Below are 14081 nucleotides of genomic sequence, written 5' to 3'. Positions count from 1 at the left end.
GTGCTGGCGCTCCAGCAGCCTCTGGCCCCGCCCCTAGCAACGCATTGGCTTGTTAACAACCTGCCAGCAAGCAGGCTGCCTAGGTACGCCGGTGGGCTGCCTCCGCGGGATGCGGGTGGCGTCGCGGTGGCCGAGTCCACGGCCGGACCCCCGGGACCTTTCGCGACTCTAGTGGCTCTCAGGCGGCTTTCACTTCTCGGTGGCGGGGCCTCTTGCAGTCTCGCGGCTGCGGGCACAATGTAGGACAGGAGGACACCCCCCACCCCTCACTCCGCCGCACAGCCATGTCTACAGCAGAGGCTGCGGCGACGGCCCAGGCCCGGGCACCCGGCAGCACGATCAAGTTCAGCAGCCCTCGCCAAATCCCGGTAGTCGGGGTGGTGACGGAGGACGAGGAAGAGCAGGTATGGCCCGGTGTCTGTGCTTTGGAGGGTGTGAAGGCGGGGGCGGGGGTTGAGATCTGGGGGCGGAGATGATGCCTGGGGCAGCAAGGGAGGAAACGGGGGCCTGAGGGGAAACCAGGGGAGCCCGAGGGACTGTGGTTCCAAGCTCAAAGCTGATCCCTTTGAGAACTGCGCCGCCTGCGAGGGGAGTTGGCTGTCGTCGACCAACCTGTCTGGGGACTCGTGTCTCGAGGTCCTCCCGGAGCGTCCCAGTAAACTGAGTAGGTAAGGTTCGGCGGCTTTTCTTCGAAAACTGTGACCCCACGAAGGACCTGAGAGGGAGGGAAACATTCTTAACGAAAACTTGGATTTGATGACCCCTTTGTTTGCACTGGGCTTTTATATGTAGATCGCTGTTATCGTGTGATGTTCTTGATATAGGGGTAAATCCTCCCGTGTTTAAATTTGCTGCTACCAAAACCTGCACCTGGAGGGGAGGGAAATACTATTAAAATTAGAAATTTAGCAACATTTTTATATGAAATTGGAAGCTGGTTAGAAGTGCGTCGGAGAGAATTGGGATCGAATAGAATTGATTTATTGTGCTTGTATTTGGTTTTTAGTTTACTCTTTGTCTTACAAAACTAGTTCTTTCGAATTTCTGTTGAGAAATTTCACTTCAGAACCCTGGCTTGGATCTCCACTCGTAGCGAGGGTGTTTAGAAACTCCAAGGCGTTTGTTTCATACTAGGGTTCCATTGCTCTTCCGCAGAGATCCATGATCAAGCCTTAAATTAACGTGAATTCTATGGAGGAAATTTGCCCTACCTCCTCACGCTGATGGTGTGAGGCTACTATGGGAATTCCTGCTGAGGCTTCACAAGTCTCAGGCTGCGTCAGGAACCTTGTCTCCTGCGTCCACATCCTGGAGGCTTGGAGAGTTCCTTAGGAGAGGCTAGTTGACTGGGGACCTCTTCTATGGTGGGAGTAGGGTTGCACTCTCTGAAGATGGCCAGACGTTCAACCCACAGAGAAACAACACTTCTGCATGAGGAGGAGCAGGTGTTAGGGGAATTTACCTAATCGGGTTTGTGGAAGTATTCCAATCCAGGTGCAGATGATTTTGAGGAACAACAGCTGTCCCTTCACTCCCAAGGCTGCAAGGGGGCTCAACACTACTGCTGTTCTCCCAGGCATGGGGCAAAACTGACGAGTAGGTGAATTTGGTATCTGATGGCTGTCATTCTTCCTTTACTTGGTATTAAAAAAAAAGAAGGGATGGGGTCTCAAGGTTATAGGAGGCAGGCAAGAGTGGGTTAAAAAGAAGAAAAAAGGGGAAATACTTTTAACAGGCTGTTGCCAAAATAGTCCACAATGTATCAAATAATGCAGAACAAGTATACCTGTGTATATGTGTGTTTATTTTCTCCCTTCCCTTTCTTTTCCTCTTTCATTACTGCCTCTTCTTACAGGGCCTAGGTTTCTCCTCTGGGAAGAAATCAGTTTGTATTAATTAAAGTTCCTACCCTGTTAATAACTGCTTCTAGGGATATTAACATTTTTTATAGTACTGAAGAAAAAGGCAGTTTCTACCAAAAGAAAGGAAATTGAATAAAGACATCTTAGAGCTGGGAGAAATGGTCTCTAAGCCTTCCTGGGTTTTGTTTGTGGTTGTTTTTACAAATGAGGACCCTAAGGCCACGAGAAGTTAACTGAGAGTTACTCAGTTTCTTTACTGGGAGTGGAGTCTAGTGCTCTTTGCCACTTAAAATGATAACCTTTATACACCTCTGCCTTGGAACTCTAAATGTTTCCAATCTTTTCAAACCTTTCCATATTTGCAGCCTCCTCCTCATCCTAGTGACAGTACAGTATATCCTAGTAGCTTAAAGTGAGAATGTGGAGTCTACCTCAATCCATTAAGCCACCTTCATCATATGCTTGAGAAATCACAAATTGTTCACCCTTTATCTATTTCCTATTTATTTAAATGTTGTTCCTCTTATTATAAAGAATCAGAAGCCCTTTGGAGCAGGGATTATTCAAAATTTAATGTGCATTTGGAGCACCTGGGGAACTTATTAAACGATATAGATTCTAATTCTGTAGGTCTGGGTGGAGCCCTGGATTCTGCTTTTCTAGCAGGTTTTCAGGTGATGCCATTGCTACTGGTTGAAGGACTCCATTTTCCACTCAGAGCAGCAACACTTAGTGTATCATAGCTGCAGTATGGTATGTACAGTGTGACAGTTTCACAGCAGCTAACTCCTGGAAAGCCATAGGAGATGGTTTTACATGGACTCAGATTATAAAACAAAGTAAACAACAACAATAAAAATTCCAACCCTCCCCCTGCCAGGTCAGATGATATGGTACCAAATGGGGCTTTAAAAGAACTACTTGCGGCTTCCCTGGTGGCGCAGTGGTTGAGAGTCCGCCTGCCGATGCAGGGGACACGGGTTCGTGCCCCGGTCCGGGAAGATCCCACATGCCGCGGAGCAGCTGGGCCCGTGAGCCATGGCCGCTGAGCCTGCGCGTCCGGAGCCTGTGCTCCGCAACGGGAGAGGCCACAACAGTGAGCGGCCCGCATACAGAAGAAAAACAAAACAAAAAAAAAAAAAACAAAGGAGGGCAGAGAGGGAAAGAAAGGAGTAAAACAAAATTAAAACTCTGTTTTTAAAAAAAAAAAAAGAACTACTTGCTCTCCTTTCCTGTCACCACAATGCCTCAGTCAATCCTGGATTAATGTCACATCCTTTGGGTCTCACCTCTTCCTCGCTTCCCACTCCATAAACACCACTTTACCATCCTCCTTGCTACCTCTGAGTCCCACCTGTTCTTTCTTTCAGGCTTCTGCAGTAGCTCCTTATTGCTTCCCTCGCTTAATATCATTACATTGACCAGATCACTCAACTCTCTAAACCTGTTCCCTTTTCTGTAAAACAAGCCTGTACTAGATGAGTGTTCCCCAAACTTGGGTGGCCATCACAGTCATCTGAGGAGCTTTTCTTAAAAAACCCTGTACATAGCTGGGTCCTTCCCTAGATTTACTTAATCATAATCCTTTAAGTGATTTTTAGCCTCAGAACCACTGAACTAGATGGTATCTAAGGGGTCTGCCATCCTCAGAGTGCCTCAGGTCCACTTCTTGTCCTGTTTGCGAGGTTTCCCAATGTATAGTCTGTACTTTATCTGTACCATGTACTCTGCTTAGTGCCACCTTCATGAGGGCAGAAACCTTCTCTGTTGTTTTTTTCTGTAGTGTCCCCTATTATCCCCCAGTAGCACCCAGCACAACACCTGGTACACAGGAGGGGATATTAAATATGTATTGAATGAATGCCCTCCCCTCTTTTCTGAATTTAAATCTTACCCTACCTTTAGATCCTACCTCTCCACCATAAAGTAACCCCCAATAGGACATGCTTCCCATTCATTTTCACTCTCACAGACCTTCTTCTCATAAATGGGTGTAGTCCTTGGTCTGAGTTTCTCACCTAATTATCAGTTGTTTTATGTTTGTTACTATTTCATGTGTCTTGTTTTGTCTCTCCCTCTCCTTAAGTGTAGAACATATATCTTAATACTTGCGTGTCCTTCCCCTCTCAACTCTGAGTTCAGAGTAGAAATTTAAGTCCTCATTAGTAGCTGATAAAGCCTTCTGTGTTCCAGCCACACTGGCCTCCTAGCATCTCCTCAACCATGCCAGGTATACCCTGCCTAAGGGCCTCTGCACTTGCTATGCCCACTGCCTGGAAGTTTTCCCCTTCTTATCCATGGCTTGTCCCCTTACCTCCTTCAAGACTGCTGAAATTTTACCCACTCTGGGAGTCTTTTGCCGACCACTGCTTAAGCATCCTAGCACTTTCTACTCCCGTTTCTGCAGAGCATTATCTTGCAATACACTGTATAACTTATTGTCTCCCCCAAAGCATATCAATTCTTTATAAAAGCAGGAGATTTTTTGTGTTTATTCAATACCATATCTTCAGCACTTAGAACAATGACACAATGGAGGCACACAGTAATATTTGTAGAATAAATATGATTGCGCTTAGTTTTTTGTTTTCACTTGCATAGTATCATGGCTGAGCTTCCTTGCCCAAATTTGCTTTCCCTCTGAGAACCTGCACAATCTGCTAGTTGATGTCATATCCTGCCACTATCTGTAATACTGCCATGGACTGTGTCCTTAAATTGCCTACCCCTGCTTTGGAGTAATTGCTAGAAGTAGCCTCTGTGGTCAGCTGAGAAGTCAGGCAGAGAATGAAGGTGCAAAGAACCAGTGTTTCTGTATCAGACAGCCCTGCTAGCCCATATACTAGCTATGTGACCTTAACAAGTTAGATATCAGGGCCTCAGTTTCAACAACAGGGATAATCTATCTTCATATGGTATATTTGAGGATTAATTAAGGTATAAAGTACCAGACACATTAATGGACCACAATAAATGTTAGATCCTTTCCCTATAACTAAGTATCAAAGGAGCAGGACTTTCCCCCTTTGAAATGTTCCTTGGTAAAGTGGGAAAATAAGTTCATTCTATAACTTGACGTAAGTGGAGGTCTAGTTTTCTTCAAAGCAGTTTATTAAGCTTTGAATCTTAAAAGGTTTTGTTAAATGTTTTTACAATTTCTCCATAAACATCTTATGATGATAATAACAGCAATTATTTTTATTTTTACATCCGTATGTTCTCTTTTCTACACCCTGCCTGTGTGATCTCATTTACCCAGACTGTTCCAATTATTACTTTAAGCCTGTGACTTAGAAATCTCTGCCCCAAATTTAACTCATCTCCAGCCTCAACACAAGCTTCTCCCTCCAGCATCCCTGTCTCAGCAAATGGTGCCAACCACTTATGTAATTCCTCAAGCTACAGTCCTCCTTACCTTTTCCTTCTCTTTCCCACCAAATCAAATCACTCATAAGGTCCTGCTGATTCTGCCTCCTTGATGCTTTTCATTCCATTCATTGTTGTGTATCCCGATTGCCACTGCCTTAGTCAAGGCCTGAAGTCACAGACTGGTCTCCCACCTCCAGTCTAGATCTTTCCAGCTCAGTCTCAGCAGACAGAATTATCTTTTTTATTGTTACATTCCTCTGGTTAAAACCTGTGGAAATCAATGAAGACCACCCTAGTGAGAACGAACAGGGGCTTGCTGTTCGGAGCTTGCTATAGAAAGAGAATCTGCCAGCATTGCTTACATTTAGCAGAGACTCCCAAGACAGGCAGGGGAGCTTTACAGTGAATAAAAGGGAGGCTTCTGTATTTCTCTGGTTGGAGGCTGTTGCCTTGGGGAAGCTGGAAGTGAGCTAGCTAGAAGCAAGGCAACCTGTGTGATTGATTTGGGAAGCATACTTGTCTTTTTCTGGTTGGCCCTGAGAGACAAATTGGGGTAAAAAATAGGGAATCTGACAATCATTGACCAGATACTGACTTTTCTGAGCCAGTTGCTGCAGAAGTTGTGGTTTGACTCCCCAGGTTGGTTGTTACAGAGGTTGTAGGACAGAGTTCTGTTGCTAGATATAGTCTGGCCTTTGTCTGTTTTTATATCCAGTCTCTCAAACCATTCAATAGCTTCTTATGATCATCAGCATAGTATACAAGGCCCTCTGTAAAATGGGGTTAATAATAGTATCTACCTCATAGAATTCAGTTAGTAAATTCATTTAGTGCTTACAGCTGTACCTAGAAATAGACTTTGTCTAATAAGTTTTACCTATCACTATTATTGTTATTATCATCATTATTATTCATGATTTGACCTCTACTTACCTTATCAGCATCATCTGTAGCTACTATCCTCTGAACTATCTTCTCCAACCTACTGAATGTCTCACCAGTCCTGTAAATGCCATGTTTTCTCTCGTCTCCAGGCCTTCACACATGCTACTTCCTTTGCTCCATTTCTCAAACCTTCAGTTCATCTCACAAATCCTACTCAGTCTCACCTCTGCTTGAAGATTACTTCTTCCAGAAGCTGTCCCAGATTCCCCTCCCATTCCCATTCCCATCCCTCCTCCCCATACCATTCTGTCCCCATCTATATAGTTCCAGAGCACACCTCTCAGCCAGATTGATAGGTACTTGAAATCAGGGCAATGCGTTCCCCACACCTAGCACAGTTTCTGAAATGTCGAAGCTGCTTATAACTATTTATAGAAGGAGGAAAAGGCTAAGGGAGGGAGGGAGAGAGGGAGAAACCTTAAAAATATAATATGTGCCATGCAAGTAAAACACAGGGTAACATGAAGTAGTAATATAAGATAAAGTTAGAGATAATACAAGATAAATCTATGCTTTAATCTTTATACACTCTTTCTTGGAAAAGTTATACCTGCTCATTTGGGGGAAAAAATTCTGAAAATACATACAGGTATTAAAAAAATTTTTTGCTCTGACATTTCAATATCTTTTACAACCCTCAAAGCCAATATTGCAGAAAATTGGAAAATAAAAACTCACTATATATATTTATTTCTCTGAGAACACAGGAAGAAAAAGGACAACTGAGGTAGTGGCAGATGGCACTGTTAAATCCCAAAACCTTAAAAGGCAAAATTCTATTTATCAAAAAACTTTGTAACAGTAAATTTAATAATTTAAACAATTTAATAGTAAGATGTAACAATTTTAATGGTAATCATAATACCAAGGATAAATAAGTATATAGTAAATCCTTTTTATTTTATACAGCAGGTTCTTATTAGTCATCAATTTTATACACATCAGTGTATACATGTCAATTCCAATCACCCAGTTCAGCACACCACCATCCCCACCCCCCCACGGTTTTCCCCACTTGGTGTCCATACATTTGTTCTCTACATCTGTGTCTCAACTTCTGCCCTGCAAACTGGTTAATCTGTACCATTTTTTTAGGTTCCACATGCATGTGTTAATGTACGATATTTGTTTTTCTCTTTCTGGCTTACTTCACTCTGTATGACAGTCTCTAGATCCATCCACATCTCAACAACTGACTCAACTTCGTTCCTTTTTATGGCTGAGTAATATTCCATTGTATATATGTACCACAACTTCTTTATTCATTCGTCTGTCAATGGGCATTTAGGTTGCTTCCATGTCCTGGCTATTGTAAATAGTGCTGCAATGAACATTGAGGTGCATGTGTCTTTTTGAATTATGGTTTTCTCTGGGTATATGCCCAGTAGTGGGATTGCTGGGTCATATGGTAATTCTATTTTTAGTTTTTTAAGGAACCTCCATACTATTCTCCATAGTGGCTGTATCAATTTACATTCCCACCAACAGTGCAAGAGGGTTCCCTTTTCTCCACACCCTCTCCAGCATTTAATGTTTTTAGATTTTCTGATTATGCCCATTCTAACTGGTGTGAGGTGATACCTCATTGTAGTTTTGATTTGCATCTCTCTAATAATTATTGATGTTGAGCAGCTTTTCATGTGCTTCTTGGCCATCTGTATCTCTTCTTTGGAGAAATGTCTATGTAGGTTTTCTGCCCATTTTTGGATTGGGCTGTTTTTTTTGTTTTGTTTTGTTTTTCGGTACATGGGCTTCTCACTGTTGTGGCCTCTCCCATTGCGGAGCACAGGCTCCGGTCGCGCAGGCTCAGCGGCCATGGCTCATGGGCCCAGCCGCTCCGCAGCATGTGGGATCTTCCTGGACCGGGACATGAACCCATGTCCCCTGCATCGGCAGGCGGACTCTCAACCACTGAGCCACCAGGGAAGCCCTGGGTTGTTGTTTTTTTAATATCGAGCTGCATGAGCTGTTTATATATTTTGGAGATTAATCCTTTGTCCGTTGATTCATTTGCAAATATTTTCTCCCATTCTGAGGGTTGTCTTTTTGTCTTGTTTATGGTTTCCTTTGCTGTGCAAAAGCTTTGAAGTTTCATTAGGTCCCATTTGTTTATTTTTGTTTTTATTTCCATTACTCTAGGAGGTGGATCAAAAAAGATCTTGCTGTGGTTTATCTCAAAGAGTGTTCTTCCTACGTTTTCCTCATAGAGTTTTATAGTGTCCAGTCTTACATTTAGGTCTTGAATCCATTTTAAGTTTATTTTTGTGTATGGTGTTAGGGAGTGTTCTGATTTCATTCTTTTACATGTAGCTGTCCAGTTTATCCAGCACCACTTATTGAAGAGACTGTCTTTTCTCCATTGTATATCTTTGCCTCCTTTGTCATAGATTAGTTGACCATAGGTGTGTGGGTTTCTCTCTGGGCTTTCTATCTTGTTCCATTGATCTGTGTTTCTATTTTTGTGCCACTACCATTTTGTCCTGATTACTGTAGCTATCTAGTATAGACTGAAGTCACTGAGTCTGATTCCTCCAGCTCCGTTTTTTCCCCTCAAGATTGCTTTGGCTATTCGGGGTCTTTTGTGTCTCTATACAAATTTTAAGGTTATTTGTTCTAGTTCCGTAAAAAATGCCATTGGTAATTTGATAGGGATTGCATTAAATCTGTAGATTGCTTTGGGGAGTATAGTCATTTTCACAATATTGATTCTTCCAATCCAAGAACATGGTATATCTCTCCATCTGTTGGTATCCTCTTTAACTTCTTTCATCAGTGTCTTATAGCTTTCTGCATACAGGTCTTTTGTCTCCCTAGGTAGGTTATTCCTAGGTATTTTATTCTTTTTGTTATAATGGTAAATGGGAGTGTTTTCTTAATTTCTCTTTCAGATTTTTCATCATTAGTGTATATGTAAGAGATTTCTGTGCATTAATTTTGTATCCTGCAACTTTACCAAATACATTGATTAGCTCTAGTAGTTTTCTGGTGGCATCTTTAGTATTCTCTCTGTATAGTATCATGTCATCTGCAAACAGTGAGAGTTTTACTTCTTCTTTGGATTCCTTTTCTTTTTCTTCTCTGATTGCCGTGGCTAGGACTTCCAAAACTTTGTTGAATAATAGTGGTGAGAGTGGACATCCTTGTCTCGCTCCTGATCTTAGAGGAAATGCTTTCAGTTTTTCACCATTGAGAATGATGTTTGCTGTGGATTTGTCGTATATGGCCTTTATCATGTTGAGGTAGGTTCCCTCTATGCCCACTTTCTGGAGAGTTTTTATCATAAATGGGTGTTTAATTTTGTCAAAAGCTTTTTCTGCATCTATTGAGATGATCATACATTTTTTCTCCTTCAGTTTGTTAATATGGTGTATCACATTGATTGGTTTGCGTATATTGAAGAATCCTTGCATCCCTGGGATAAATCCCACTTGATCATGGTGTATGATCCTTTTAATGTGTTGTTGGATTCTGTTTGCTAGTATTTTGTTGAGGATATTTGCATCTATATTCATCAGTGATATTGGTCTGTAATTTTCTTTTTTTGTAGTATCTTTGTCTGGTTTTGGTATCAGGGTGATGGTGGCCTCCTAGAATGAGTTTGAGGGTGTTCCTTCCTTTGCAATTTTTTGGAAGAGTTTGAGAAGGATGGGTGTTAGCTCTTCTCCAAATGTTTGGTAGAATTCAGCTGTGAAGCCATCTGGTCCTGGACTTTTGTTTGTTGGAAGATTGTTAATCACAGTTTCAATTGCATTACTTGTGATTGGTCTGTTCATATTTTCTATTTCTTCCTGGTTCAGTCTTGGAAGGTTATACCTTTCTAAGAATTTGTTCATTTCTTCCAGGTTGTCCATTTTATTGGCATAGAGTTGCTTGTAGTAGTCTCTTAGGATGCTTTGTATTTCTGCAGTGTCTGTTGTAACTTCTCCTTTTTCATTTCTAATTTTATTGATTTGAGTCCTCTCCCTCTCTTTCTTGATTAGTCTGGCTAATGGTTTATCAATTTTGTTTATCTTCTCAAAGAACCAGCTTTTAGTTTTATTGATCTTTGCTATTATTTTCTTTGTCTCTGTTTCATTTATTTCTGCTCTGATCTTTATGATTTCTTTCCTTCTGCTAACTTTGGGTTTTGTTTGTTCTTCTTTCTCTAGTTCGTTTAGGTGTAAGGTTAGATTGTTTATTTGAGATTTTTCTTGTTTCTTGAGGTAGGCTTGTATAGCTATAAACCTCCTTCTTAGAACTGCTTTTGCTGCATCCCATAGGTTTTGGATCATCGTGTTTTCATTGTCATTTGTCTCTAGGTATTTTTTGATTTCCTCTTTGATTTCTTCAGTGATCTCTTGATTATTTAGTAACATATTGTTTAGCCTCCATGTGTTTGTGTTTTTTATGTTTTTTTCCCTGTAATTCATTTCTAATTTCATAGCGTTGTGGTCAGAAAAGATGCTTGATATGATTTCAGTTTTCTTAAATTTACTGAGGCTTGATTTGTGACCCAAGATGTGATCTATCCTCTAGTATGTTCCGTGCGCACTTGAGAAGAAAGTGTAATCTGCTGTTTTTGGATGGAGTGTCCTATAAATATCAATTAAATCTATCTGGTCTATTGTGTCATTTAAAGCTTGTGTTTCCTTATTTATTTTCATTTTGGTGATCTGTCCATTCTTGTAAGTGAGGTGTTAAAATCCCCCACTATTATTGTGTTACTGTTGATTTCCTCTTTTAGAGCTGCTAGAAGTTGCCTTATGTATTGAGGTGCTCCTATGTTGGGTGCTATGTTATAGCTTCTTCTTGGATTGATCCCTTGATCATTATGTAGTGTTCTTCCTTGTCTCTTGTAACAATCTTTATTTTAAAGTCTATTTTATCTGATATGAGTATAGCTACTCCAGCTTTTTTTTGATTTCCATTTGCATGGAATATCTTTTTCCATCCCCTCACTTTCAGTCTGTATGTGTCCCGAGGTCTGAAGTGGCTCTCTTGTAGACAGCATATATATGGGTCTTGTTTTTTTTTTTTAGTAGGGTTAATTAATTAATTATTTTTCACACACACCTTGTATTTTATTTTTACAAGAGATAAATAGACTGACACCAAGCATTGTAAATGGATGACCACAACAAAAGCAACAGTGATTGCAATTACCAAACACAAAACACACTCATACTATGTCATAATATTGACATTCAGTCCAGTAATACTCCACTGTAACAGCTCCTTTACTTTGCAGTGAAAATTGATTTGTATATTTTTTGCCTCTGAGTCCTTGTGGGATTTTTTTTTATTCAAACATAAAGTCACAAAAATTATAATCATCCTCATCAGTTCACTCAGTCCCATGTAATTTTTTTTTCATCTTTATCTTTTGTTAGCACTTTTATGAGTTCATCAGTTTTCCATTAGAGTTCTGAAAATGCTTATTCATTCAGTTCAGCAGTACAGTCAGTTACCAGAAACCTGTACTTGTCAATCTTTTCCATGAATTCCTTGAAGATGAAACCCTTTTATAGGAACGTATTTGCAAAAGCATCAGAGTACACCCAGAACTGTCTGTAAATGACAAAAGACTTAAAAATGACCACAGTTAAAGATTTGATGAAAGTTCATAATAATGCAATTGACAAGGAAATTTAGTTATTTCTGAGATATACATTTTAAAGTAATAATTAGAATTATGACTTATAATATTATACCAGAACATATAAGATTTTTTAAAATTTCATGTAATGTCTGAAACATTTATATTAACATATTTCCATGCAAATAATCCAATGAAAGTTTAGTATTAGTTGTTTTGTTTGTTTGTTTTTTTATACTGCAGGTTCTTATTAGTCATCAGTTTTATACACATCAGTGTATACATGTCAATCCCAATCACCCAATTCAGCACACCACCATCCCCACTCCACCGCAGTTTTCCCCCCTTGGTGTCCATACGTCTGTTCTCTACATCTGTGTCTCAACTTCTGCCCTGCAATGGGTCTTGTTTTTGTATCCATCAGCAAGCCTGTGTCTTTTGGTTAGGGCATTTAATCCATTCACGTTTAAGGTAATTATCAATATGTATGTTCCTATGACCATTTTCTTAATTGTTTTGGGTTTGTTTTTGTAGGTCATTTTCTTTTCTTGTGTTTCCCACTTAGAGAAGTTCCTTTAGCATTTGTTGTAGAGCTGGTTTGGTGATGCTGAATTCTCTTAGCTTTTGCTTTTGCTTTTCTGTAAACCTTTTGATTTCTCCAACGAATCTGAATGAGATCCTTGCCGGGTAGAGTAATCTTGGTTGTAGTTTCTTCCCTTTCATCACTTTAAGTATGTCATGCCACTCCCTTGTGGCTTGTACAGTTTCTGCTGAGAAATCAGCTGTTCACCTTATGGGAGTTCTCTTGTATGTTATTTGTCGTTTTTCCCTTGCTACTTTCAATAATTTTTGTCTTTAATTTTTGCCAGTTTGATTACTATGTGTCTCAGCATGTTTCTCCTTGGGTTTATCCTGTATGGGACTCACTGCGCTTCCTAGACTTGGGTGGCTATTTCCTTTCCCATGTTAGGGAAGTTTTTGACTATAATCTCTTCAAATATTTTCTCGGGTCCTTTCTCTCTTCTCCTTCTGGGACCCCTATAATGCGGATGTTGTTGTGTTTAATGTTGTCCCAGAGGTCTCTTAGGCTGTCTTCATTTCTTTCCATTCTTTTTTCTTTATTCTGTTCCAAAGCAGTGAATTCCACCATTCTGTCTTCCAGGTCACTTATCCGTTCTTCTGCCTCAGTTATTCTGCTATTGGTTCCTTTTAGTGTAGTTTTCATTTCAGTTATTGTATTGTTCATCTCTGTTTGTTTGTTCTTTAATTCTTCTAGGTCTTTGTTAAACATTTCTTGCATCTTCTCGATCTTTGCCTCCACTCTTTTTCCGAGGTCCTGGATCATCTTCACTATCATTATTCTGAATTCTTTTTCTGGAAGGTTGCCTATCTCTACTTCATTTAGTTGTTTTTCTGGGGTTTTATCTTGTTCCTTCATCTGGTACATAGCTCTCAGCCTTTTCATATTGTCTACCTTTCTGTGAATGTGGTTTTTGTTTCACAGGCTGCAGGATTGTAGTTCTTCTTGCTTCTGCTGTCTGCCCTCTGGTGGATGAGGCTATCTAAGAGGCTTGTGTAAGTTTCCTGATGGGAGGGACTGGTGGTGGGTAGAGCTGACTGTTGCTCTGGTGGGCAGAGCTCAGTAAAACTTTAATCCACTTGACTGTTGATGGGTGGAGCTGGGTTCCCTCCCTGTTCATTGTTTGGCCTGAGGTAACCCAACACTGGAGCCTACCTGGGCTCTTTTGTGGGGCTAATGACAGACTCTGGGAGGGCTCAGGCCAAGGAGTACTTCCCAGAACTTCTGCTGCAAGTGTCCTTGTCCCCACGGTGAGCCACAGCCACCCCCTGCCTCTGCAGGAGACCCTCCGACACTAGCAGGTAGGTCTGGTTCAGTCTCCCCTGGGGTCACTGCTCCTTCCCCTGGGTCCCGATGCGCACAATACTTTGTCTGTGCCCTCCAAGAGTGGAGTCTCTTTTTCCTCCAGTCCTGTTGAAGTCCTGCAGTCAATTCCCACTCGGCTTCAAAGTCTGATTCTCTAGGAATTCCTCCTCCCATTGCCAGACCCCCAGCTTGGGAAGCCTGACGTGGGGGCTCAGAACCTTCACTCCAGTGGGTGGACTTCTGTGGTATAAGTGTTCTCCAGTCTGCGAGTCACCCACCCAGCAATTATGGGAGTAAATCCTCTTTGATTGTTAATTTTTGAAGTAAAAATCATATTGAGTAAATAAACTCACTCAGATACTTATTCTGCAGACTTAATGTTAGAACGCTTAACTGAAAATTGGTTTTGAAAGAGATTTCTTGAGATCAGAACATGTGAGTTTGT

General features: G+C 41.0%; 1 protein-coding gene across 2 annotated transcripts in view; it reads left to right on the top strand.

The window, feature by feature from the left end:
* Positions 1 to 284: 284 nt before the first annotated feature.
* The window catches only part of CFAP69 (cilia and flagella associated protein 69), a gene marked incomplete at its 5' end in the record, with an annotated part of 69111 nt that continues 55314 nt past the window's right edge, over positions 285 to 14081 (top strand). The window contains one exon of one of the 2 annotated variants that reach the window (XM_082846667.1): positions 285 to 404. In XM_082846667.1, coding sequence (XP_082702793.1) covers positions 285 to 404 — 120 coding nt within the window. Of the gene's footprint in view, positions 405 to 13480; positions 13633 to 14081 lie in introns of those variants that run through there. The other variant, XM_082846668.1, reaches the window with a different exon arrangement.

Source organism: Leucopleurus acutus, assembly GCF_964270905.1.
Source record: "Leucopleurus acutus genome assembly, chromosome: 9".
Lineage (NCBI taxonomy): Eukaryota > Metazoa > Chordata > Mammalia > Artiodactyla > Delphinidae > Leucopleurus > Leucopleurus acutus.
This window is presented reverse-complemented; position numbering and strand designations above follow the sequence as displayed.